At 44.2% G+C, this 27,244-nt stretch overlaps 2 protein-coding genes across 4 annotated transcripts in view; both read left to right on the top strand.

The window, feature by feature from the left end:
- plxnb3 (plexin B3) overlaps positions 1–14,145 on the top strand; it is a 52,127-nt gene extending 37,982 nt beyond the window's left edge. The window contains exons 19-40 of the mRNA XM_023406146.2: positions 34–210; positions 286–451; positions 556–687; positions 1,469–1,573; positions 1,657–1,818; positions 2,110–2,261; positions 3,125–3,225; positions 3,526–3,743; positions 3,848–4,026; positions 5,373–5,439; positions 5,530–5,676; positions 5,950–6,030; positions 6,118–6,196; positions 6,286–6,389; positions 6,536–6,623; positions 6,864–7,030; positions 7,161–7,321; positions 7,395–7,542; positions 7,654–7,718; positions 7,963–8,038; positions 8,122–8,196; positions 9,273–14,145. Coding sequence (XP_023261914.1) covers positions 34–210; positions 286–451; positions 556–687; positions 1,469–1,573; positions 1,657–1,818; positions 2,110–2,261; positions 3,125–3,225; positions 3,526–3,743; positions 3,848–4,026; positions 5,373–5,439; positions 5,530–5,676; positions 5,950–6,030; positions 6,118–6,196; positions 6,286–6,389; positions 6,536–6,623; positions 6,864–7,030; positions 7,161–7,321; positions 7,395–7,542; positions 7,654–7,718; positions 7,963–8,038; positions 8,122–8,196; positions 9,273–9,377 — 2,755 coding nt within the window. The 3' untranslated portion in view covers positions 9,378–14,145. The remainder of the gene's footprint in view (positions 1–33; positions 211–285; positions 452–555; positions 688–1,468; positions 1,574–1,656; positions 1,819–2,109; positions 2,262–3,124; positions 3,226–3,525; positions 3,744–3,847; positions 4,027–5,372; positions 5,440–5,529; positions 5,677–5,949; positions 6,031–6,117; positions 6,197–6,285; positions 6,390–6,535; positions 6,624–6,863; positions 7,031–7,160; positions 7,322–7,394; positions 7,543–7,653; positions 7,719–7,962; positions 8,039–8,121; positions 8,197–9,272) is intronic.
- A 1,080-nt stretch (positions 14,146–15,225) lies between these two features.
- On the top strand, positions 15,226–26,989 carry srpk3 (SRSF protein kinase 3). Of its 3 annotated transcripts, none has more exons than XM_023406157.2 (17): positions 15,226–15,701; positions 16,500–16,593; positions 18,130–19,004; positions 19,430–19,538; positions 19,640–19,727; positions 19,810–19,897; positions 19,977–20,083; positions 21,103–21,268; positions 22,163–22,188; positions 22,522–22,614; positions 22,762–22,813; positions 23,012–23,230; positions 23,552–23,649; positions 23,794–23,901; positions 24,785–24,854; positions 24,938–25,030; positions 25,159–26,989. In XM_023406157.2, exons 1-17 carry the CDS (start codon positions 15,692–15,694, stop codon positions 25,341–25,343), a joined length of 2,481 nt encoding a protein of 826 aa, XP_023261925.1. In that variant the 5' UTR covers positions 15,226–15,691; the 3' UTR covers positions 25,344–26,989. The 3 variants fall into 3 exon arrangements, with proteins under 3 accessions (XP_023261925.1, XP_023261926.1, XP_023261924.1); XM_023406158.2 differs by having other exon boundaries at positions 16,497–16,593; positions 22,765–22,813; XM_023406156.2 differs by having other exon boundaries at positions 16,497–16,593.
- The last annotated feature ends 255 nt before the right edge of the window (positions 26,990–27,244 follow it).

Raw genomic sequence — 27,244 nt, 5'->3', positions numbered from 1 at the left:
CCTTGTCCTCTGGTTTTCCTTGTCTCCTCTCAGTGTGGAGGAGGTGAATGACACCCAGTTGGTGTGTCAGACTGGTGCCAGTACTCAGACTGGTGGAGTCACAGTTCGGGTTTTGTTCGGTAAAGCAGAGCGGATCGTTCCCAACGTTACCTTCCGTTACCTTGATGACCCCGTCATCACTGACGCCACACCTTCAGAGAGCTTCTATGCGTAAGAACTTTGTCACCAATAATCGATCACTAATCAACCTGACGTCATAATAAGGTGTTGACTTCCTGTCCACAGAGGGGGGCGCATCGTCATGGTGACAGGCAGGAACCTGGATGTGGTCCAGCAGCCAATCATATCTGTGTGGGTGGAGCCTCTGGAGGTCCAGAGGGTGAAACGGAGAAGACGATTGGCTCTCCTCACCGCCAAGCAGCAGCTGGTCTTCAACAGCACCATGACAACGGTGAGATGAACTAACGAATCAGATGTATCTTGCTCACTGTGCTGACTTTGATTCAACCTGTCTCTCTCTACACCTGTGTGTGTCTTCATCTGTCTGTCTCTCAGGTATCGGAGCACTGTTCGGTCCTTTCGTCCTCTCAGATGACCTGTCCAACCCCCACAGTGACCCCAGAGGTCAAAGTAAAAAGTGTCTGGTTTCAACTGGACAACCTCAGAGTACACTACGAGAGCATCAAGGTACCTGTCTGCCTGTCTGCCTGTCTGTCTGTCTGTCTACTTGTCTGTCTGTATACCTGTCAGTCTGTCTGTCTGTCTACCTGTCTGTCTGTTTCTCTGCCGACCTGTCTGTCTGCCTGCCTGTCAGTCTGTCTGTGTCTACCTCTCAGTCTTTCTACCTGTCTGTCTCTCTGCCTACCTTCCGGCCTGTTTGTCTGTTAGTCTGTCTGTGTCTACCTTTCAGTCTGTCTACCTCTCAGCCTTTCTACCTGTCTGTCTGTCTGCCTGCCTGTCTACGTGTCTGTCTGTCTTTCTACCTGTCTGCCTGTCTGTCTCCCCAGGGGGGGCACCGAGAGTGGAAGGGTGAGCAAAGATACAGAGTCAAAATGGTCGTTCTCCTCCTGACTGAGTCAGACCTGAACCCACACACCTGAACCACGTTGATCTGATTCAGTGTGACGTCACTTCCTGAGGATATCAGTATGTCTGATGACCCTCCAAAAAAGCCCCAGAGAAAACAGATGCTGCAGAACTCCATTCAGAAGCCTCCTGTTTTGAAGTGTCCTTCAGTATCACAGCAATGCAGTGATAGTTGTCTCAACATCTTGATACACTGCAGACAGGGGCTGATCACAGCTGATTTAGATGCTGTTAATCAGACAGTTTGACTACATGTGGTGATGGATGACAAACCTGCCCTACAGACAGAGATCCAGGATGAATGGGGTTGTACAGGATCATCAGTTCTCTGTCTAATAGAGTAACCTGTCTGTCTCTGTCCACCTTACTGTCTGTCTCTCAGGGTAAAAGCTTCACTTATTATCCAAACCCAGAGTTTTTTCATCTGAATCGAGAAGCTCCAGATGCTCCGTATCGTTTCAAACCGGGAGGAGTGATCGCTGTGGAGGTAAACCGACAAATCCAGTTCACTGACGTCTGTTCAGGAACCCACACAATGAATCAGTCCTGATGTCTGCTCTGGTCTCTCAGGGTCAGGACTTGACCAGAGCCATGTCCAGACAGGAAGTAACCGCTCGGCTTGGAGATCAGGAGTGTGAGGTGAAAACTCTGGACAACACACACCTGTACTGTGAACCTCCAGAGATCCAACCAATGAGTGTGGACGACAGCAACGACCTGCCAAGTCTCAAGGTAGCACATTCATATACCCTACACCAGGATATACACAGAGCCATGAATACATAACCTACATGTTGATAAATACACAGAACACGTTTGTAATAGTGTCGAGCTGCCCACATGTATTTATATACACGTGATAGACACCTGATATAGATAACACAAACAGTATACACACAGTCTGGACATCAGCAAGGAGCTGCCTCACAAGGTCATACATTTTTAAACATTTTGTGTCTCCCTGTCTGTCTGTTTGGCCCCTCCCCGTTTCCCTGTCTCCCTATCTCCCTGTCTGTCTCCCAGGTGTTTATGGGAAACCTGCAGGTGGACCTGGGAATGGTTCAGTACGACAGTGACTCTCTGCTGTCTCCCGTTCCATTGGCTGCTCAGATTGGTTTGGGGGCAGGAACAGGTGTAATCATCCTGTCAGTGCTAGTGGTCATCCTGATGTACAGGTAGGTACCTGTTCGTCTGCCTCCATGTCTCTGTTTTCAGAGTTCAGTTGCAGGTTGCAGGTTTTTACTGCAGTTTCCTGCTGTTTTACCTTCTGTCTTAGTGTTATTCAGTCTGTTTTACCAACAGTTCAGTGCAGTGCAGTTGGATACAGTGCCGTGCAGAACAATACAGTACAGTACAGTAAAGTACAGCGCCATACAGTACAATACAGTGCAGTGCAATATAGTACAGCGCCATACAATACAGTATAGTGCAGTGCAGTGCAATGCAGTACAATACAGTGCAGTATAGTATTACACAGTGCAGTGCAGCACAATACAGTACTGTCTAACTTTTCTAGACTGAGGCGACAAGTGACTGTATGTAATAAAAAGTGACTGTATAGATAATTTACTCAGAAAGGTAGATATGGTTTGAAGTTTCCCTTTAGATGTTTTTCATCTTGTCTAAAATCTTGCTTTTTTAAATGAAATTAGAAATTTAACTTTAACCCTTTGTTTTCCTTAAGCAGCTTTGATTCTTATTAAAATCAAATTCTTCCTCTTTTTCTGACACTACATCTTCTGTATTTTTTTTTTTTTACTGAGTGACAAACTTCAGTGCTCCATTAGATGGAAATATTCTACATACTATCATTTAACTCTGGGATCTCCGCTGAAGGCTTTAATAAAGTTTAGACAATGTGTGTTTAGGTATCTGCTGGGGTTAATACATTTGCTTGAGAGGATATAATACTTTAATGCACAAGGAGTTTTTACTAAGCACAGCTGTTGTATTTCATGACTTGTGTTTCTCTGTGTGTGTGTGTGTGTGTGTGTGTGTGTGTGTGTGTGTGTGTGTGTGTGTGTGTGTGTGCGCGCAGGAGGAAGAGTAAACAGGCGCTCAGAGATTATAAGAAGGTTTTGCTGCAGTTGGAAACTCTGGAAATCAATGTTGGAGATCAGTGTCGCAAAGAGTTCACTGGTACACATACACACTCTGCAGACGCTCCAGTCGGACAGAAACGTCACCACAACATTCACTCAGCAGCTGATCTAAGATTTCGACTGCGTCACATGGTCTTCCTCAGCATATGTCGGCTGGAAAGCTGAGAATTAAAGTTCGTTCTTGACTGTGGCAACCACAGTCAAGAATTAACTTTGGATCTCAGTTTCCTGAGTTCAACAGCATGATCTAAAATTTTAAGCGTAAAGAATCATGGATTTACATTAAATCAGTTTTCCCACTGGATCTCAGTGCAATTTCTTCTCCTTCTTTGTGTAGACCTAATGACAGAGATGATGGACTTGAGCAGTGATGTTGGAGGACCAGGACTCCCCCTGCTGGACTACAGGACGTATGCAGAGAGAGTCTTTTTTCCCGGCCAGCAGACGGCACCATTGAGCCGCCAGCTGGATCTTCCGGAGTCCAGGAGGCAGACTGTGGAGCAGGGACTCCAGCAGCTCAACAACCTGCTCAACAACAGACTCTTCCTTACTAGAGTGGGTTGTTAGCCGAGGGGGCAGGAGGGTCATGTAATACTCATGTAACTTGGTGTTGGATCAGGAGACCTGCAGGTGATGTTTGTCTTCTGTCTCTGTCTCAGTTCATCCACACTCTGGAGGCCCAGCAGGGTTTCTCTCAGAGAGACCGGGGTTATGTTGCCAGTCTGCTCACCATGGCCCTTCATGATAAACTGGAGTACTTCACTGAGGTCATGAAAAGTCTGTTGCAGGACCTGGTCCAGCAGTATGTTGCCAAGAACCCCAAACTCATGCTACGCCGGTATGTAAAACAAACACACCTTAATCTGTGAAATGAGTCAACCTTAGAAAAGTTCAAACAACCACAGAGGAGTTGTTTCATCCTCAAACTGATTCATTTTCCAAAGACCATCAGATTTTAGATCACAGCTTGAGGAAAGTCACCACAGATAGCCAGTCCTTCAGAAAGAGTCCATTAGGTCTAAACACCATGGAAACATTTTATAGGCTTGAAAACATGTCAGTAAAAATCCTGTAAATCATCCAGGACAAACAGCATCTAGTTCACAGTAGCTGGACTTTCTTTAGATTCTTGATTCTTTTGCCTTAGACTTAGCACATCAGGGTTGGAAACAGGAAATGCTCTGCTTTCTGAAAAGCTGCACAGGCAGACTTGATGGTAGCTAGAAAACTACAAAGTCTAGCAACCCATCTATTTTCTGCTGCTGGCAGCAGAATATGAAGAGGATCCTCAATGATCCTCTTCAAATCCACCTAACGGACCCAATGGATTTCAAGGTCTCCCCAGACTAAATGTCATACGTAATCCCTCAAGTGTGCTCTAAGCTAAAAACCACACAACAAAAAGCAAAGATGCAATGAGGTCACCAAATATTCAGATGGTCCAACACCCACTGAAAACCCCACAACATACCCTGGGGAACACAGTCATAAGCCTTCTCCAGCTCCACAAAACATATGTAGACTGGATGAACAAACTCCCATGATCCTTCTAGGATGTCTGCAAGACAAACATCTGGTCCACTGGTCCATGACTAGGAAAGAATCTACATCAGTCCTCTTGAATCTGAGGTTCAACAATCAGCCAGTGTCCATTCAGCAGCCTGACAGAGACTCTGCCATGGAGTCTGGGTTTTGTGAGCCTCCTTTTTTAAGAATGTGAACCACCACCCTGTGTTGTGCTTCTTTGTTTCCAACACCCATATAGAAAAGATGAAATGTATCTACCTCTGTTGTCTGGGTCAGCAGTCCTCCACTAACCAGCTGGAGAGGCCTCCTTCCTGAGCTTGACCGCCTCCTCCAACCACAACAATAAGTCAAAGTAGCCTTCAGCAAGCCTCAGATACCACATCTGTGTGTGGGAGCATCACCAACCAGGTCCCAAGGGTACAGGTTTAGCTGACTCTGGATCAGATCTAACACTGGGGCCAGTTTTGGGTCAGCGTGGCCATCCACAGTGGGACTGGGTGATTGCTCTGATCCAGTGTTTTCAGAAATTGGTGGATTGTAGGACTTTGATTTGGTCCTTAGTTCATCCAGACGGTCAGCTGATAACTAACCTGTCTGTCTGCTGGTCTGTCTCTCTCTTTCTGTCTCTCTCTCTCTGTCTGTCTGTCTGTGTTTCAGGACAGAGACAGTTGTAGAGAAGATGTTGACCAACTGGATGTCGATCTGCCTCTACTCCTTCCTGAAGGTAAATGCCTGTCTGTCTCTATATGTGTGTGTTTGCATTGAACTGTGTCTGTGTCACCCTCACCTGTCTACCTCTCTACCTGTCTGTCAGGAGGTGGCAGGTGAGCCTCTCTACATGCTCTACAGAGCTATAAAGTATCAGGTAGACAAAGGGCCAGTTGACGCCGTGACAGGAAAAGCCAAACGAACACTCAACGACAGTCACCTGCTGCGAGAGGACATTGACTACTCTGCTATGGTAACCACAGCAACACACACATCTCACCTGTCTGTATTATTCATTTATACTCACCTTGACAATATAGGTAAGTCATAATGGACAACAGGTGTGCTGATTGGTATACACAAACAATACATGAGTCATGTTTTTTTTTTTACCTTAACATGTCTACCTGTCTCTCTCTACCTGTTTCTCTGTACCTGTTTCTCTGTACCTGTCTGTCTCTCTCTACCTGTTCCTCTGTACCTGTTTCTCTGTACCTGTCTGTCTCTGTATCTGTCTGTCTCTCAGACCCTGACAGTCTTGGTGAAGAACGGAGTTGAGGTTCAGCCGTGTCCTGTTAAGGTGCTCGACACCGACACTATCACACAGGTACCTGTCTGTCTGATTACCACCTGCATGTCTTGTTGTCACCTGTCTGTCTCTCACCTCTCTGTCTCCCTGTTTGCCTGTTTTCAGGTGAAGGATAAGATCCTGGATCAAGTCTACAGGGGAGCTCCGTTCTCTCAAAGACCAGCAGCTGATAGTCTGGACCTGGGTACACACCCATACCTGTCTCACCTGTCTTACCTGTCTGTGGTTTGATTGACAGCTCATACTGACCTGTGTGTCTGTGTTTGATGTCAGAGTGGCGTTCAGGTCAGGCGGGTCACCTGACCCTGTCGGATGATGATGTCACAGCAGTGGTTCAGGGTCGCTGGAAACGGATCAACACGTTGCAGCACTACAAGGTAGCAACGACTGACCAATCACGCTGCGTCTTCACATTCTCTTATGTTCTCTCATGTTCTCCCATGTTCTCTTCATGTTCTCTCATGAACTCTGTTCCTCTTTACCTCCTTGTTTACATTCCTTACGTCTCCTTCTTGTTCTTCAGGTTCCAGACGGTGCGACTGTGGCTCTGATTCCTCGTTCACAGAACTCAGGTGGAGTTGGAATCAACCAGGTGTTCCAGACTGGAGAGAGTAAGACCATAACACGTCCAAACAGTCTAGAACTTATAGAACATGAGAAACCAGAACCAAAACAGAGAGAGCCATGTAGAACATCTAGAACCCAGAGTCAATGCAAAGAACACCATTAAGAACTATAAAGAGAAATATATAGAACATATACAATAACAGACCATTTTAGAACATTTAGGGTATCAAAAGTACACAGAACCCAGACCCAACACAACACATTTCTGTTTGTTGTTGTCATAGAAACACCGATGCTAGAGGGTGAGGAGGAGGAGGGTCTTCGTCTGTGGCACCTGGTGAAGAGCAGCGAAGATCCTGAAATTCCAAAACACAGAAAGAGCAGCATGAGGGAGAGAGAGCGAGCCAAGGCCATACCTGAGATTTACCTGACCAGACTGCTGTCCATGAAGGTAACACACACATTAATATCTGAGATTTACCTGACCAGACTGCTGTCCATGAAGGTAACACACACACACAAAATTGCAACATCTCTCTCTCTCTACCTGTCTCTCCCTCTATCTCTCTCTCTCTACCTAGGGGACACTGCAGAAGTTTGTGGACGATGTCTTTGTGGCCATCCTCAGTACAAAGCGCCCTCCTCCAATTGCCGTAAGATTCTTCTTTGACTTCCTGGACGACATGGCTGAGAAACACGGCATTGACGACCCCGAGACGGTTCACATCTGGAAGACCAACAGGTAAGACATACACCTGATCATCTGACATACTTAGTCACCTGTCTGTCTCTCTGACCTGTCTGTCTGTCTGTAGTCTCCCTCTCAGATTCTGGGTGAACATCCTGAAGAACCCTCAGTTTGTTTTGGATGTTCAGGTGACCGACAGCATCGACGCCGTCCTGTCAGTCATTGCTCAGACCTTCATCGACTCCTGCACCACCTCTGAACACAAAGTGGGACGGGTATGATCTGTGTGTCTCTCTGTCTGTCCCGCTGTCTGTTATAGCATGAAGTATCTGGCTCTACACATATTAACTCTGTGTGGATCTCATAATATATTTCTGTCCAATCAGGACTCTCCTGTCAACAAGCTGCTGTACGCCAGAGAGATCCCCCGATACAAACAGCTGGTAGAGAGGTGAGACGCCTTCCTGTCAGGGTGCACTAAGTTTTAATATGTACAGTTCAGTTGCTGTGGAAACACGCTCTCTGGTTTACAGTTACTAAAGAAACACACTCACTGTCGTACAGTTACCGTAGAAACATGCTCACTGTTGTACAGTTACCATAGAAATATGTTCACTAATGTCACATCATGTAAACTGTGTGTGTGTGTGTGTGTGTGTGTGTGTGTGTGTGTGTGTGTGTGTGTGTGTGTGTAGGTACTACAGTGACATCCACAGCGCTGCGTCAGGCTGTTACCAGGAGATGAACTCCACTCTGACTGAACTCTCAGGGGTCAGTGAACTCAAACCTGAACTACAGATGTTACTGAAGAAAACAACTTCACATCAACATGAACTTCTCTGTGTCTGTTTCAGAGTTTCGCCTCGGAGATGAACACTGTTGTTGCTCTTCATGAACTCTACAAGTACATTAACAAATACTACGACCAGGTAAAACACACACACACACACACACACACACACACACACACAAGTAAGATCCACCTTCATAGGGGGCAGCATTTCACCTCCAGTTAATCATGTTGTTGTTTTCCCCATGTTCTTTATAATTTATTATTTATATGTGCATTTATTGTTGATAGTTAAAATTGTTGATAGCACTGAAACAAATTATGAGTACTTGTAATATAAACAGTATGTTTTTATTACCTATAAACATATGAAGGCAAGAGGATTCTGCATGACACATGGGTGTCAGGCTCTAGCAGCATGAGGAAGGGATGATGACATCATCACAAAGGCAGAATCAGAAAATAAGGTTCATTGCCAGGTAGTTTTTTACTTACAAGATATCTGGCTTGGTGTTTGGTGCAGTATCCAATTAACGAATTTATAGGAAATAACAATAAAATGATAAAACACTGCAACAGTCAAAAAGATAACTATACATACGTTTTCTTCTTTTCTTTGCCATTGAATGCGGTTTCTTGTCGGAGCAGTCCTTCTGGACGGAGATAAAGATCGCTTTCTAGGCGCTCCAGCCATCTCTGCGTTTCTGTGATGCTAGTAGGGAACTTTTTTTTTTAAGTTGGGAGTTGTAGCGTAACTTCAAGCTCTGGAGGAAGTTGTTCTTCTTCATGGGACTGAGGGCAGACTAGAAGCTACACTGACTCACACAGCATCTAGTGTCATAAAGTGGTATTACAACACGGTGCGGGATGCAGCTAGTTAGTTAGCATGCTCATTTCTGTCGATATCACTGAAATACAAAAGATGGAGTCCTTGGTCATGACATCATTACTGTGGCTCCTTCACATACTATTGATAGTGTTAGTTCATTTTTTGAACATTTTAAGCTAAAATTCAGATCTTGCACATTGCACCTTTAAAGCTGCTGCAGCCATGTGACTCCTTTGGTCACTGGCTGTTCCGGGACTAAGACTAAAGAAGACTGAGACTCTGAGACTCTCAACCACTGAGATCTGTGATAGACACTTTAAAACACTAACAGATCTACACCTGTCTGTCTCTGCACCTGTCTGTCTCTATACCTGTCTCTCTCTAAGATCATCATGTCTCTGGAGGAGGACAGTTCGGGTCAGAAGATGCAGTTGGCCTACCGACTGCAGCAGGTTGCTGCCCTGGTAGAGAACAAGGTCACTGACCTCTGATGACCTCTCTGACTCCATCAACCAGCCCACAGGAAGAACTGGCCTCTGATGACCTCTGACCCCTGGAGACACTTGGAGCCCCACAGAGGAAGAACAGAGGATGAAGAAGCTCCTTCAGCAGCTCTGAGAGACTGAAACTCTGGAAACCATCGTACTCATGTTAACATTGTGTCTTCCTGCTGTGTGTGTGTGTGTGTGTGTGTGTGTGTGCGTGTGTGCGTGTGTCCGTGTCCGCTTGGGATATAATATACAAGGTTTTTATAGTTGGACTCAGGATGTCTTTAGATCCCTTCACTCTGCAGCAGCAGCAGCTGAACCTGCTTGACCTGAAACTTAATCAAACCAAAACTTAACCAGACTTAAACTAGACCTAAACCAGACTTAATCCATACTTAAACCAGATGTTAGACCCATCTGACACCAGTCTGTGATGTAAAATGACAATCTAACCGATCAGATCAGGGAATATCGTCTCCTGCTGCCTTGCACTACATTTCCCAGAGTTCCCTGCTGTGCTGTTCTGCTGTCTGTCAAGAGTCAAAAAGCACAATTGTAATAGTTTCTACTGATGACATGTATTGATCATTGATCTGCTGGATGTTTTTTATCGACAGTGTTGTTGCCTTCACTACTGAAACCAGCGTTGTGATGCAGGTCTGCCCCCTCCCCCCACATGTGGAGGTTTGACTCAATGCAATAACAGAATCAGGGAGTGGTTTGAAATCACTGTTTCAGTCTGATTCCAGTTTCTGGTTGTTTTTTAACAACACAAGCTGGAGCTAAAAGTTCTAGTACAACCTCAGGATCAGGCTTGCACTGGTTCCCAGTCTCTCCAGTCTTCCTCAGTTCCAGGTTGAGTCCAGATTGACTCACCAGGGTTCTCAGGTTTGGATAATTCAAGCTACAAGCACTGAATTTTTATTTATCGACCAATCAGCGTGTAGCAGATGAGTGGCTTGAAGAAAGATGGAAGAGCATCATTCAGTGACGCTTGTTACTATGGAGACCATAGTGCGATTGAGGTCACATTTTATTGAGTCTCTTTCAAATTGAGTTTGATGGTGCTTCCTTGGTTCCCTTTTAGCTTGGGTCTGGTTGTCCTTGGGTCCAGTTCAGCTTCATTAGGCCCCATTTGGATTGGGTTTAATGGTCCTTCTGGTCCCGAGTAGATTTTCAGGTCATGCTTGAGTGTCCCTCCTTCCTTATGTTCCAAACTCTATGGATCAGATTTGAATGACTAACCTTGGGTCTCATGTGGATCTTCAGTATTGTCAGGTTAGGTCTGAGAAGGGTTTCCATTGGTCATTGAAGGCCTCTTGTCTGCAGCATGTTCAGGATTAGGTGGATTTTCTTTAGGTCCATTCAGGTTTGGATTCATTGCTTGTTGGTCCAGTCTGGTCTAGGTCCAGTTCATGGGTTTTTATTTTTATGAATGAGTTGATCTCATATTCGAGTAACATAAGTCATTCAACATGTAACTTCAACAAGCCCAGTCTGATCATCAAACCGACCAATCAGAGCCAGACTCTCTAGCTGAATGATCAGGGAGGTTTAACTTTCTGATCGAAGCAGGTCACCTGAAAAGACCTGACGATGATGATATATTGTTTTCACTGCTCAAATAAAACCTGAACTTACAAGATAAAAGGAGGTTGATAGCTGGAGATCTACCTGAACTGCTGAAACAGGTAGTTTGACTGAAGTTAACTTGCTGGTTAAGTTTTTGTATGTAAAATAAAAAGTTTAGAGACAAGAAACTAGAATCAGACTGAATATTTTAAGTCGAACCTGCTGAATGAACAAAGAGCTGAAGAACGATCAAAACAATCTGAAATCTGGGGGTTTAAACTGTGTGTGTGTGTGAGTGTGTGTGTGAGTGTGTGAGAGAGAGAGAGAGTCACTAACTTATTGTGTGTACATACTGTAAGTCCTATTTATACCTATTTATCCCAGCTGTGCCTTCACTCTTGCAGCTAGGTGGCACTGTCTGTCTGTTCTGACAGTAGCCTTATTGAGCATGTGTCCCAGAGCATCATGGGAACATAAATTCATTTTAATGTTTAACTTTTATTGAACCAGGGAGGGAAAACAACAAACCCTGCATTATGTACTAATACCCCACACTGAACCCAGTCTAACACTGAACATATATTACAGAACCAGCTAGCATAACATTATGCTATATTACAGAACCAGCTAGCTTAACATTACAGAACCAGCTAGCATAACATTATACTATATTACAGAACCAGCTAGCATAACATAATGCTATTTTACAGAACCAGCTAGCATAACATTATGCTATATTGCAGAACCAGCTAGCATAACATTATGCTATTTTGCAGAACCAGCTAGCATAACATTATGCTATTTTACAGAACAGCTAGCATAACATGCTATATTATAGAATATCTAGCATAACATTATGCTAGGCTAGTCTCAACTCATGGTTCACCTCTGGAGTTGAGATTATTGTGTCAGCTGCTCTTTCTGTCATCAACAATGATCTGTCAAGTTTAAATGTTACATGAGGAGTTACTGGTAGCAACAATTGTACAAGCTGTTAAAGTCTGTAATAAATTATATTGAGCTATGATTGCATTGACAAGAGGTTATGGTTATGTAACATCCTTAAACAAAGATGGCTCCTTACAGCCTGCGTAATGTCAGATATGTGAGCTGTTTGAAACTAGCTGCTTGTAGAAAGCATAAGGTATCAACAAACACCCTGATTAAATGTATATTAAAACAAGCAGCTAGTGAAAAACAGCTAGCTGTTTGTAGTTGGTAACGTGAGATTTTATGAAACATTTAGCATAACATCTGGTATGCTAATTGTTTGAAATGTTTGTTTATCCTCAGGCTCAGCTCAGTACAAACATGGAGGTTGTTTGTTTAACCTGAACACAACCTGAGACAAAAACTGATGAATTTTGTCAGTAGAATAAAACTAATTTCACTGAATTAACAGAGCACCCATCTGAACACTGGGCTCAGGTGTGTGTAGCTGATGGTTTAACAACATGAGTTGTACAGGTATGTTATATTTCTGGCTCTGATCTCAGCCAGTTGAACCATCTGACAGGCTGAATCCAAATATCCTCAATTCATTAACAGCAATAATAAAGTCAAAATCACTGATTTCAGTCTTGGTTAATTTGGCGACACCTGTAGTTTCTGGTGGTAACAGCAAATACAGTTTAGCACTAAAGCTCCCAGAATTCTGGGGGCATAAATAAGTCAGAGAATAAACTGCCAGTCTCCATCTTTGTGGGAGCAGCTGTGGTCTGTTTGATGCTGCACATCGCCTGTGTCTGAACAGCAGCACAGTGACAGGAGCTGATTACCTGGCTGACCAGGTGGAGTTGTGCAGCTCTTCGTCAGCTCACTCTGGCTGCTCCTGACTCTTCATCACTCCCTTCAACATTTCAAACTGATCCGAAAAATTGACATTGTTCTGTTTTGTACATGTATTTTTGATGAACAACAGAACAAGTGCTAAGCCTATTTATCAAACACATTGCATCTTCTGTGAACACTTCATAATAAAAGTCGGCTCCTGTATTACTAGTGAAATGCTGTTAATGTGAACCTGCAGCAGGAGGAAATGATCAGTGTCATCAGCAGCAGATTAACACAGACACATAAATATTACAACACTTTGATCAGAGGGTCATAGATTCAGTCACCATAGTTCCCTCATCAGACTTCACTTTAAATCAGAGAACAGGATCATCAGAGATGATGTCGTTATGATGTTTCAGTGTTGTTTCAGCATGAAGAAACAGTTCCCACAAGAACCTGGACATAGATCTGATCTGATCTTACAGTTTAACACCCCAACCTAACTGTGTCTGCAGGACTCAGTCTGTGAGTCAAGACATTCAAGGTTTGGATTCATCCTGGAGATTGTCAGCTGTGTTTCCATGGCAACAGTTTGTTGTTTTACCTGTTGGGGTGTTTTCTCTGTGTGTATGACACTGTACTATTTAGTCTTCATTTGAAAATATGCTTCATGGGGACTCTCCTGGACTGTATGTTTTTAAGTGTAAATGGACTCTGACTGAAGACTGAACCCACCAGGCAATAATGAACAAACAGACTCTGACTGTCTGACTGAACCAGGTCTTCGTATCTGAACGATCTTCCTGCAGCTTCTCTACGTTTCTTCTTCTTCTGGTATTTCTGATTATTGCTCTTTGATCTTCTCTGTGTTTTTGCCTTGCGTGTTTTTTGAGTCTGTGTTTGACCCGTAGTTGTAATTCTCTGATCAGATTAGACTTTGCATGCGTGTGATGATGATGATGATAATTTACGGTGCTTCTTCAAGCTAATTTGTTATTTTGTTTTTTTAAATGAAGGCGGGAGGCAGTGTTTAAACTCTGCTGCGTCGCTGATGATGTATATCTATCTCTATCTGGTCTCTGTACAGTTTTCTAATCTTCTGGAAGTAATGGAACAGATCCTCAGCTCTGATTGGTCGAGCTGTTTGTTACTGAAACGTTTTTTCTACAAGGGAATAAAAACTTTAACATGTTTGTACAAATAAATCCAGGATCAGTTGATGAAGTAATGAAGCACAGACTGCTTTTCTATTGACCCTGTACAGTTTGCTAACAGTGTGTAAATGTTCCTGTAAATACCTGTCTGAGGATGCTGATGATGATGGTGAATATGACTCCGTCTGCAATGGAAATGTGTTTTTATTGTGAAATGGCAGAAGGCCAAACACAGTTTGTATCATGTAAAAATAAAGTTATAATTTTAACAGTTTGTGTTGTTTGGAGTTTTAGTTCAGATCTGGATCAATATGATCAAAGACCAGGCTGATGTTCACTGTCAGCTGCTGCCGTTTTATCTTCTTGAAGATCCAAAAATATCTGTTGATGTCACAAACATACTGATGATGTCACAAACATCCTGATGATGTCACACACATTATATCTTGACACTGTTTTTATTGACTATTTATCTTTAATCTTGATAATAACTTCTGCACGGTCATCCTCTTTCTTGACTTCAGTACATTATTGACAGTGATGCCATGTTTCTAGTTTCACTAGAATAGAGGATGTAGCTACACTGGTTCAACAATAATGGCCATGCTTCATACAGATATCTTTCAACATTTATTTCTCTCCCTCTCGATGACATCAGAGGACGCCATGAAAACTACCAAAAATAAAAACATAAAAGTTGAAGCACATGTCTGTCTGTTGTTTCAAATTCTCATTAATGTTCATATAAGCATGTTAATTACAATATACACAAATATAAATCCAATACAATTACTGTGTGCGCCTCTTGAACCATGTGCAGAAAAATGTCAATTTGGAGCTGCCACCATAGTGTTCTGCGCTGACCCATAATGCCATGGTCATACACCTAGCCAAATTCTGATCATGTGACTCTTACTCAATAAAAACAAAACCTTACATGAAGGGCATCTAATTTACAACCAAACTCGTATATTTTTAATCAAACCATCCATCAATGTTACCCTTTTCATATCGTATTTATTCCATTACCTTAATTACCTTATGTACTTAAATTATCATGAATTTATATGACACATAGGAAATGCAGAAAATGAACAATTAAATCTGTCTCTCATACAGTTATAGAGGAGTTTGTCTCATGTCAGTGATGACATGTTTCTAGTTTCACTAGAATAGAGGAATTTACAGGAAGTGTTTCTAACTCTGACTTATTATTATATTTATGAGAACTTTTAGTTTGCAATCTGCCCCCCTCCCTCCTTACTGTAGATCCGCCACTGGTCCCAGTTTGGGTCCAGTAGCAGCGTGCCCGGTGTTTGCGCATGCGCGCAGCCCGGTGTCCGGTGTCAGACTGTCAGCAGCTGTTGAGACCATGAACGGTAGGACCGACACAGCAGAGAAAACACACCCAGAATAACCGAGTGGTCCCGGTGCGGACCCAGTACAGACCAGGTCCAGAGGTAGTACACGACCGGGCCGGATACTGCAGGGAGCCGCTGATCTGCAGCTGGAGCTAACGGACTAACAGGCTAACTGGCAGCAGACCGTCAGCTGTCATAACGGGGCTAACGGGCTAACAGGCTAACGGACAGGCCACTGACTCGTGTTCACCACGCTGCACTGCACTCATACGTCCTGACCCGGGTTAGTTTGTGGACCTCCTGAACCGTCTCCAGCCGGACTGTCTCCGGTTCACCGCCGGTCTCTGGTGAAGTTCAGCCGGCTAACGGAGGCTAACGAGCTAACTGTCAGAGTACCGTCAGTCCAGCCGAGAGAGAGAGACCGCTTTGACCCGTTTCCGTTTGAGGAGCAACAATGTTGATAGGTAAAGATTTCCTGGCCCGGGTCGGTGTCCCGGGTCAACTGTCAGTGCTGTCGGTGCAGTTTGTATCTGATTCAGTGTCGCTGAACTCTGTTAAGCTAGTTAGCATTAGCTAACGGTACCAGGCTGTGACTGCTGCTGCTGTCAGACAAACACACACACACACACACACACACACACACACACACATACACACACACACACACACACACACACACACACACACAACGGGTTTGTGGTTCAGGGCTTCACTGCCAGACACCGTTGAAAAAATCTTGTATTAACAGGTGATTACCTTCAGCAGTATCAAACACTAATGTCTTCTGGTAAATTCCTCCAGATGACACATGTGTTTGCTTCCTTGTGGTGGCTGCCACACTGAGCAGTGTGTTAACACAATCACATCCGAACAGTTAAGATTTTTGCCTTGTGTGTGGTTTGTGTAAGTGGTAATGTATGTTTGAACAGTTGTGAATGTGTGCTTTAATATTTTATGTTTTTGTAGTAATGAGGACCTGTGGTCTGAAATTTTGTTAATTGAACTTTATGCCAGAGTAATAATGTTTCTGTTTGGGTGTCAGGGAATGTCTAAACAGATACATTTACTAATGCAGAAGGAAAATGTAGAAGTGCAGTTTGGTGTAAAAATTAAGAGTGACTCTTCATAAGTCTGTAAAGGGGTTAACTCATATTTCAGGAGTTATATTCCTGCTAATCAAATCCCTAGATTTCCATATTATTGTGATGATCTGTTAGTGTGACTGAATGTGACTCTGACTCTGTGGCTCCTCCCCTTAGCAGCGGTCAGTGCTGGAACTGGAAACTCTGCTGCCCCCGGGAAGAAACACCGGCGCAGAGGCAAGAAGCACCGGAGAGTCCGGACCGACGAGCAACGGTGAGAAATCAGCAGAGATGTTAGATGAGACTTACTGATGACCCCAAACATACACACCACACTCGGAGGCTATATTTAGCAGTGTGTGTGTGTGTGTTTGACTTCTCGTCTGTCTTTGTGTCTTTGTTCAGTCCAATGGTCTTTACCGTCCTGACGGTTCAGGACCAGGTTCCTGTAGGGTTGTGACGATGATCTCTGTGATTAGCTGATAGGATGATGTGACTATGGTAAGATCGAGCAGCTCTAAGTTCATGTGTTGCTCATTGGCCTGCTGACCTTTGACCTGAGCTGAGGTCTAATCAGACATAGAAAACATTGCAAAAAATTAGAACATATCTACATCCATGAATTATCATGTAATTAACCCCAAATCTGGGGTCCAGCCCATCACAGTGACTAGGTCCTGATTTCCCTGACTCTGGATCTTAATTAGAAAAATTGACGTCAGTTCAAGAGTTCAAATTCAGAGGTGGTTTTCGTGATTTAATGCTCATTAAGGAGGTGGTACCATCTAAAGACCCCCTGATATATCACATTCTATAGTGGGAGGTCAGGGCTGTCAGCTGACTGCTGGACTACTGGGTAATATCCACTCCAAACTGGAGTCTCTGCTGACAGGGGGAGATGGCTGTCTCATATGAGTTTCCAATGTGAATGGACTGAGGTGAGTCTGCTGTCTGAAGGTGGTCTCACCTGTTGAGTCCCTCTTTTCTTCATCTGCTGCCTCTGGCTGATCCCATCAGAAACACAGCTGATCTCCATGAAGGCTCAGATGGTCTATGGCATGTTTACATGGCATAAAGGGAAGAGCTGTGCCTGCCAGAATAAACTGAGGGCACCAACATCTACTGCACTCTGGGTTTAAACAGTTCATGAAGAAGACTGTGTGTCATGGTAACGACTCAGTGATGACATAAAACTGCAGGAGTCTTTGATGAATGATACACACCTGTTCACTAAAGAAGATCAGCGTGTAAATGAAACAGCAAGGCTAACAGTTTCCCCCTGCTCCCAGTCATTGTGCTTAACTAACTGGTGTCCTGCTTACAGAAACAGGTTTGGTGCTGGGCCTGCAGAGACTCAGCTCCAATAATAGACCCAGAGCTTGAATCATGATCCCACAACACACACACACTCTTCAATCTATTTCAGTGCAGTCGAGTCTGACCCTAACAATGTCCATGACTCAGAGCAGCAAAGTGTGTGTGCGTGTGTGTGCGCTGAGTGAACATGGTTAGAATGACCGTGTTCAGACTGGAAACATTGCTATATGTGTGTATGTAGTACATGTGCTCAGGTGTGTGCGTGTTGTACAGGTGACCAGGTGTTTGTGTTGTTCAGGTGTGTGTGTGGTCCAGGTGTGTGCATGTTGTACAGATGTTCACTTGGGGATGGGAATCAAGAACCAGATCCAGTTGAGAACCAGTTCTATTGGAATTGTTTATCGATTCCTGATGTTGTGTCATCACCACAGATCCAGCTTCAGGCCCTTCCTGTTTAGCTCTGATGTAATAGCTTATTTTTTGTCTTTTTCAGGCTGGAGGACCTCAGTGACCTTCAGAGTAGCTTTCCAACCACACCAATGCAGACTTGCCCCCAAAGTACTCCAAAAACCATCACATCATCACATCCAGAAGATCTCCATGAAACCACCTCAGCAGCCCAACAAAATCTTCTACGTACCACCTGGCAGTCCCAGAGTGTCCCCAGAACCTCCTCCCCACCTCTCCAGGACACACTGGAGACCACATCCACCCTTCTAGATGCAATAGATGTAGCACCCCTGGTACCTCCTGGAACTACCCTGTTAATTGCCCCGCAGCCCCGTTCAAATACGCCCTTGACAGCACCATTGACTCCTCAGACCTTCACCCAATCACCCCCTACCACATTTCAAAGTCCCGCCCACAGTCCCAGCCAATCACCGCCAACTGTAAACGAAAATATTACCCAGAATTCCTCCAGATTGCCTCACAGGACTCTTCAAACTGTTAATCCAAGTGTTTCTGAGACAGATCCCTTGGAATCACCTCCAATCCTACTCCACAATGTTACCCACAATGCACCTCAATCATCTTCATTGTCTGTCCCACATCCTGTCAAAGCCCCTCCTAGCCCTCCATTAAGCCCCTCCCACCCTGACCCCTTGCTGCTGACATCAGTGACCTTCACCTCCAGTGCCTCCTCCCACCTCTACTCCCCGCTCTGCTCCTCATCTGCCTCCTTCCTCCACTCCCTCGACTCTCTGGGTCCTCCCATTGGTCTGCCTCCTATGATGTCATCAGCTACCCATCAACTGACCACACCCTCTCCGGTTCTGAGTCCGCCCCCTCCTGAGTTAACCCCGCCCCCTGCTCAGCTGCTGGGCTCAGATGATGAAGAGCAGGAAGACCCGTCAGACTACTGTAAAGGTCATTGTCTCTGACTTTGACTCTGACTCTGTGTCTGACTTTAACATGGACCCTGATTCTGAATCTGTCTCTGTCTTTGTCTTTGTCTTTGTCTCTGTCTCTGTCTTTGACTCTGACTCTGTCTCTGTGTCTGACGTTAATACGGACTCTGACTCTTTCTCTGACTCTGTGTCTGACTTTGTCTCTGTCTCTGTCTCTGACTTTGACTTTGACTTTTACTCTGACTCTGACCTCGACCTCCTCCTCCTCTCAGTACTCAACCTAGTGAGTCCAGGAGGACTAGTGAGTCCAGGAGGCTGGACTCTGAGCTGACACTTAGTTTATCTCTCTCTTAGTAACACTCCCAAGGCAGTGGACCCAGGGTTCCTGGGATACCCATTGATACCCCACTATGTTTTGTAATGTCTGTTGTGTTTGTGTTGCAGGTGGTTACTACCCGGTGAAGATTGGTGACCTGTTTAATGGGAGATACCACGTGGTCAGAAAACTGGGCTGGGGACATTTTTCTACTGTTTGGCTCTGCTGGGATCTGCAGTAAGACACACACACACACACACACACACACACACACACATCAATCACACATCAATCACATACATCAATCACACCTCTTCTGACTCTCTGTGTGTGTTTAGGAAGAAACGTTTTGTGGCATTGAAGGTGGTAAAAAGTGCTCCACATTACACTGAGACGGCTCTGGATGAGATCAAACTGCTCAGATGTGTAAGACACACACACATGCACACAAACACAGACTGGTAGCATGTCCTGAGATGAGGAGACTGAACTGATTCATTGTTTCCAGGTGAGGGACAGTGACCCCTCGGACCCCCACAGAGAAACCATCGTCCAGCTGATCGATGACTTCAAGATCTCTGGAGTCAATGGAGTCCGTATCCTTCATCACCTGTCTGTCTGTCTGTCTGTCTACCTGTCCACCTGTCTGCCTGTTACTTCCTCAGCCTCTCTCAGATGTCTGTATGGTTCTGGAGGTTTTGGGTCATCAGCTGTTAAAGTGGATCATCAAGTCGAACTACATGGGACTTCCTCTGCTGTGTGTGAAGACCATCATCAAACAGGTAACACCTGTGACTCTGACATCACCTCAGGTACCTGGAGTTCACCTCAGCAGTCACTGGGATGGTTATTGAAATTGAGAAATAGGTCTAGTTGAGAACTGGTTCAAAATGGTCTGAACCACTAGAATTGTGTTCCTTTCATTAGTGTTGGGTGGCCATACAGCCTGCTAATTATATAAGGCCCTGCAAATTACACAAGGACCATGCAAATTACCAAGCTGGACAGTGTCTCTTTCTGTCTGTAACAAGCTGTCTCTGTCTCTGATTAATGGTCAGAAACATCTTTGAATCAGTATTTTATATTGAAGTAGAATCACCTCCTCATGTTGTTTCCTCCACCAATCAGTCAAGTTTCAGGAAACACAGTGTCTTCTTCTTGAGTTACAGTGTTGAATAATGGCCAGAAGTCTTTTTGCTGAACATTATTATGTCACAGTGAAGTTGACCTTTGACCTTTTGGATATGAAATGTCATAACTTCCATTTTATCCTTACAAACATTTGAGTTATATTGTGTCATAATTAGTGAATGGATTTGTGAGTTATTGACAAAAATGTGTTATGTGAGGTCATCGCAACCTTGATCTTTGATCTTTGACCTTTGACCACCAACATGGACATTTGTGCCAAATTTGAAGAAGTTCTATGGAGCTGTTCCTGAGAGGTCACAGAGCGACATGGACAGAGTCATAACAACGGACCTGAAGCAGCCAATTAATAATTGATTAAATAATAATAAAGCTGCAGCCATAGTCAATAGGCTCAAATTCACATTTTGTAGCTAAAGCTAATTGTATTATTGTGAGGACTGGACTGATAACCGGTGTTATCGTTATTATGTTAATGTAAATATTCACTGATCTGAGGATTTTATAGATGTAGTTTGTGTGTAGGTCAACAGATGGAGCCAGCTGTTTTAAAGGAGGGACACAATCAATAATCAGACCGATAAGCAGAATCGATAATGAAATTGGTATCAATAAAATTCAATTCCTATTGTTGGGCTGTGTCTGCCACCAGGTGCTTCAGGGTCTGGATTACCTTCACACCAAGTGTAAGATCATCCACACCGACATCAAACCAGAGAACATTTTATTGGATGTAGACGAGGTCTACATTAGGAGGTTGGCAGCTGAGGCCACCGTCTGGCAGAGAGCTGGAGCCCCACCCCCCTCAGGATCATCAGGTGAGGAGCAGTGATGTGATTGATCAGGTAGACATGACCGATAGGATTGACCTTATTGTTTCTTTAGACAGTTTTGGTGGGACTGAGACTGAACACAACAGAACACATCTTCATACTATCTCATACAAGAAGTCAGAACTGAAGTCCCAGACCATAGACCTGACCCTGTCTGTCTGTAACCTGTCTGTCTGTAGTCTGTCTACCTGTCTGTCTGTAGTCCGCGTGTCTATTTGTAACCTGTCTGTGTGTCTCTCTGTCTGTCTTTAACTTGTTTAACTGTCTCTCTGTCTGTCGTCTGTCTGTCCTCCTTTCTGTACCCTGTCTGACTGCCTGTCTCTCTGTCTATAACCTGTTTGTCTCTCTGTTTGTCTGTAACCTGTCTCTCTCTTCCATCTTTTCTTACCCCTGTTTCTGATGTTTTTTCCTGTCTCTCTCTCTCTGTCTCTCTCTCTCTCTCCGTAACCTGTCACCCATCTCTCTTTCTGTCTGTAGCCTGTCTCTCTCTGTAATCTGTCTGTCTGTAATCTATCTGTCTGTAACCCATCTGTCTTTCTGTCTGTAGCCTGTCTCTCTCTGTAACCTGTCTGTCTCTCTATCTGTCTTTAACCTGTCTCTCTCTCTTCCATCTTTTCTTTCTTCTGTTGCTGATGTTTTCTTCCTGTCTCTCTCTCTCTGTAACCTGTCTGTCTGTGACCTGTCTTTCTGTTCCACTCCTCCATCTTTTCTTTCCTCTGTTTCTGTTTCCTCCTGTCTCTCTCTCTGTAACCTGTCTGTCTGTCTGTAGACTGTCTGTCTGTTCCACTCTTCCATCTTTTCTTTCCTGTGTTTCTGATGTTTTCTTCCTGTCTCTCTCTCTCTCCCTGTCTGTCTGCCTCTATGTGTCTCTCTCTCTAGTTAGCACGGCTCCCAGGGATCTACAGGTAAGTGTCCAGATGTGATGCCTGCTGTGTTCTCATTGGTTACTGCCATTTCAGATTGAGAACCTGTTTCAGGTGTTTGTAACCAGCTGTGACCAGCATTGTGCAGCTAGAGAGGAGACACCATGCATGATGTCACCCCCCCAACACTGCAGTGTTAGCAACACAAAGTGTGTGTGTGTGTGTGTGTGTGTGTGTGTGTGTGTGTGTGTGTGTGTGTGTGTGTGTGTGTGTGTGAGCACTTAAACAGCTGAGTTACTGTGTTCCCTAATCATCCTGTGTGCATGCGTGCATGTGTGTGTGTCTGTGTCTGTGTGTGTGTCTGTGTGTGTGTAGGTTGGTAAACTGTCTAAGAATAAGAAGAAGAAATTGAAGAGGAAAGCGAAGCGTCAGCAGAGACTGTTGGAGGAGAGACTGATAGATATACAGGTACTTTACTGTACTACAGTACTGCTACTGTACTAGAGCAATATTTACTGCTACTATTACTATTAATACTGCAGTTAGACAATCAGAATAATTCAGGAAATGACAAATGACCCTTCAAAATAAGTTAAATTTTTCTCCTGTGTTCAGAAGATGGAGGAGGAAGAAGGAGTGTATCAACCTGAGGACACAGACACACACTGTGAGTACACACTGATACACACTTTGAGTACACACTGACACACACTGATACACATTGTGAATACACACTGAAACACACTAACACAGACAGACGCACACTGTAAGTACACACACGCAGTACATGCAGTACTCACTGTACATGCAGTATTCACAGTACTCACAGTACATGTAATTATAAACACAGTGTTTGTGTTCTCAGGTTCTCTCGTTATCAACGGCAACACCATCTGTTCCACAGCCAACAGTAAAGCCAGTCCAGAGTCCACCTGCTCCTGGCTGGAGGACAGGTGTAATGGCCACGCCCCCGGTCGTTTCTCCAGCCCTGCGTCTGGCCTATCAGGTTTCTCCAGTTCTGTGATGTCAGCGACGTCTGAATCAGCACTTTCTACTCAGTCAGGATACTCGAGTGGGCGAGACGGTGAGAAAACAGATACATGTAGACACAAAGGTAACACAGCTGTCACACCTGACACACCTGAAAAACTTGACACACCTGACACAGCTGACAGATCTGAAAGACTTGACACACCTGACACATCTGACACACAGCTGACACACCTGAAACACCTGACACACCTGACACAGCTGACACCCCTGATAGCCCTGACACACCTGACAGACCTGACAGACCTGACAGACCTGACAGACCTGACAGACCTGACACACTTGACACACTTGACACACTTGACACACTTGACACAGCTGACACACCTGACATACCTGCCCTCTGTCTCCTCAGTGTTCAGTGCGTCAGACTTTGTCCTCAGTCCTCTGGATCCTCAAAATGCAGACAAACTGAAAGTGAAGATCGCTGATCTGGGAAATGCATGCTGGGTGGTGAGACACCTTCATCATCTCCTCCTCCTCTTTCTCTCTGTAATTTTCATCTTATGAACAATCAGACTTCTCTCTCTCTCTCTCTCTCTCTCTCTGTCTCTCTCTCTCTCTCTCTCTGTCTCTCTCTCTCTCTCTCTCTTTCAGCACAAACACTTCACTGAAGACATTCAGACCAGACAGTACAGAGCTCTTGAGGTTCTGATTGGAGCAGAGTACGGACCACCTGCTGACATCTGGAGCACCGCCTGCATGGTACACACACACACACACACACACACACACACACACACACACACACGAGTACAGGCTCACCAACACTGGACAGTTGAAGACCTGGTCTGATGTATCTGGATTTGTGCCGAGGCAGCAGATGGTAGGGTCAGAGACCAGCCTTGTGTCAGCAGTCCAGGCTGATGGTGGTGGTGTAATAGTGTGATGTCACAGTTTATCTGAGCATTGCTTCGACTATGTTTACCCCATCATGGCCACAGTTTAACATCTACTAAAAACTACTTCCAGCAGGATAATACTCCATGTCACAAACTGGGTGCATCAACATGACAGTGAGTTCAGTGAACTTCAGTGACCTCCCAAGTCTCCAGACCTTCCAGTAGAACAGCTTTGGGATGTGGTAGAACAGGAGATTGGCAGCCTGATGATGATGATGATGATGATAATAATGTTTCAATATCTGGTGGATCCATGACATGAAGAACTGAGGAACTACCCAGTGCTAGTGTGGTGTTCCTAATGAAGTGATCACTGAGTGTATGCGGAACCTAATCATTTATTGATACTGGAGCATTTTGATCAGTAACCAACCCAAACATCACACAGACCAAATCGAGTCTGGATCTTTAAACCTGAACCTGTGAAACACCTGTTTCATCTGAGTCTCCTGCTGCTGTGGTCTCTGGTCTTTAGCTCCTGAATTTAGCATCAGTCTCCTTCAACCAGATCCTCGGAGTGTAGGCCGTTTCCTTTTAAAGGTGTTCAGTGTTTAGCCACGCCCTCACGTGTTCAGTGTTTAGCCACGCCCTCGTGTTCAGCAGGTTCACTCTGGACTCCACTAACTGCTCTTCATGTTAAACTATTGATCAATCAGTGTATTGATTGGTTGTTATTTGTGTTTCAGGCGTTTGAGCTGGCAACAGGAGATTATCTGTTTGAACCTCATTCAGGAGAAGACTACACCAGAGACGAAGGTACCCCAGTACTGCAGGACTACACTGAACTATAGAGTACTATCAAGTACTTCAGAGTACTTCACTGTGTTTTTTTTTTTCAGATCACATCGCTCACATCATGGAGCTTCTCGGACCCATCCCTGTGCCCTTTGCTCTGTCTGGCAGGTACTCCAGAGAGTACTTCAACAGGAGAGGTGAGACCTGCAGACCCACTCTGTGATTGGCTGTTTGTTAGTGAAATGCACCCTGGGATTGTAGTTGGCAGTTTAGTGAGTTTTATTTCTCTACCAGTCTCACCTCTGTACCTGTCTACCTGTCTCAGGTGAGCTGCGGCACATCTCCAGCCTGAAGCCCTGGGGACTGTTTGAAGTCCTGCTGGAGAAGTACGAGTGGCCTCTGGACCAGGCGGCTCAGTTCAGTGACTTCCTGTTGACCATGTTGGAGCTGCAGCCTGAACGCAGAGCGACGGCAGCTCAGTGTCTGCAGCACGCATGGCTGCACACATGAACACACACACACACACACACACACACACACACACACAGTGGTTGAGGAGTTTTAGTGTCTCTAACTCGGTGGTGATTTAATTTGATGTAGGAAATTATCATCTCGACTGTCTGAATGCTCTGTGGACTGATTCCTAAATTGGTTCATTGATTGGTTGGTTGGTTAATTTGTTGGTTGGCTGTGCAGGTCAACAGATTTAATTGAGGCTGGATCCAAATGTCTGTGATGATCCAGTTCTTAGACTCTGAACAGGTCTGAGCAGGTCGGATTAGGTCTTAGATCTGCTGCACAGAGAAATAAAGAGGATGAAGGTGGACTTCATCATCCTCACAGCAGTGTCATAGCTTCTTCTGTTTTAAATGTGGTAAATAAACAGATCAGAGACTTCAGGTTTAATAAAGAACAGTTGGTGTTTTATCTGTGATCAGTTTGTAAATGTTAAACATTAGAATAGTATAAAGATATAGGAGGTCAAACTGTCTAGTCCTCTTTGCTGTGCTGCAGAACAAGTCTCATGATCATGATCCTGATCTGAGCAGATATGAACTCCAGGTTCTTTGCAGAGTCCAGACCTGAATGTACCACAGACACAACCAACAAATGTACACACCTGAGAACACATGCACACATCTGGATTCAGCCTTAGGTTTTGTCCTCCCTGCTGACCTTTGACCTCCATCATGTCACCACAGTGATAGTCGGCAGATTTCACATCACAACATGTTGATGATCTGATGATTTATTAAAAACAGAGTCTGACAGGAAACGAAAACAAAACAGGAATCAGCTGCATCTTCTGTAAACTGCTCAGTCTTTCTGTTGTACCGGCTGATTTCTGCAAATTTCTGTAGATTTCTAATGATTTCTGTTGATTTCTGCTGACTTTCTGAAAATTTCTGCTGATTTCTAATTTGAAATTTTCTGCTTTTCTTATGAATTTGCTGTAAACTTTGTTCTTTATGTTGTTCGACTGAATTTTCCTGTTTTTCTGCTGATTTCTGTGATTTCTGTTGATTTTAGTTTGTATTGAACTGACTCCTGCTGTACCTTTAAGAAAACTGTGAGAGGATTTTTGATTACTGGTTATTGATTAAGGACTTGTAATGATGGTGATGAGTTTTGGTTTAGATGAGCACACTGTAGCTTCCTGACAGCGGCTGACCTCTCACTGACTCTGACAACAGTATTGATCGTATTGATCACAGTATTGATCTCTGTAGCTGAAACTGAGTCGTCCTCGGATGACATCTGACCTCCTCACCTGTTCACCTGCTCTCACCTGTTTCTATGTTCATATAAGAAATAGTGCCTTGAAATGACCTTGACCCCACCCCCTCTTCCCAGTCACAGTGACATCACCAGAGACATAGTTTTTTCTACATGTGTCATCTGTGTGGAACATTTCTTCTGTGAAAATAAAGATGATATTGAAAGCTGGTCTGACATTTGTCATGACCTTTGACCTCTGACTTTGAGCTGCTCTTCACTCAGCCTGCAGGGTTGAGTCAAATCAACAATCTGAACAGGAAAGCGGTCTGCCTGCTGCTCTGCTGGTAAGAATGAATATGATCATAAAGGGTTTTTAAACTGCAAAGTACTTTATTAGTCATTGATAAATAAATGATTGATCAGTTATTTCACCTTCATTATAACATTGTGGCTTCTGTTTATCTTCCTGCATCACACTTTATATTTATCAGCAGCTATTCTACTAATTGATCTGTAAATATTTTCTGTTCCTGTGTCACAGTGATGTTTGTTTTTCTATTTATGTCTCTGAAAAAGTGGACAAAACATGACAAACAATCAATCAATTTTTTGGTAAGTAATGATTTATTATTTGAGATTTGTCCCATCTGTTACTTAACTGATCAGTCAAGTCAGGCAATTTAGTTTATATT

This window comes from Seriola lalandi, unplaced genomic scaffold (assembly GCF_002814215.2).
Source record: "Seriola lalandi dorsalis isolate HSWRI2012SDOR001 ecotype SW California unplaced genomic scaffold, Sedor1 jcf7180002054296, whole genome shotgun sequence".
In the NCBI taxonomy this organism is placed as follows: domain Eukaryota; kingdom Metazoa; phylum Chordata; class Actinopteri; order Carangiformes; family Carangidae; genus Seriola; species Seriola lalandi.
The sequence above is the reverse complement of the archived record's forward strand: the minus strand, read 5'-3'. Positions and strand labels throughout refer to the sequence as shown.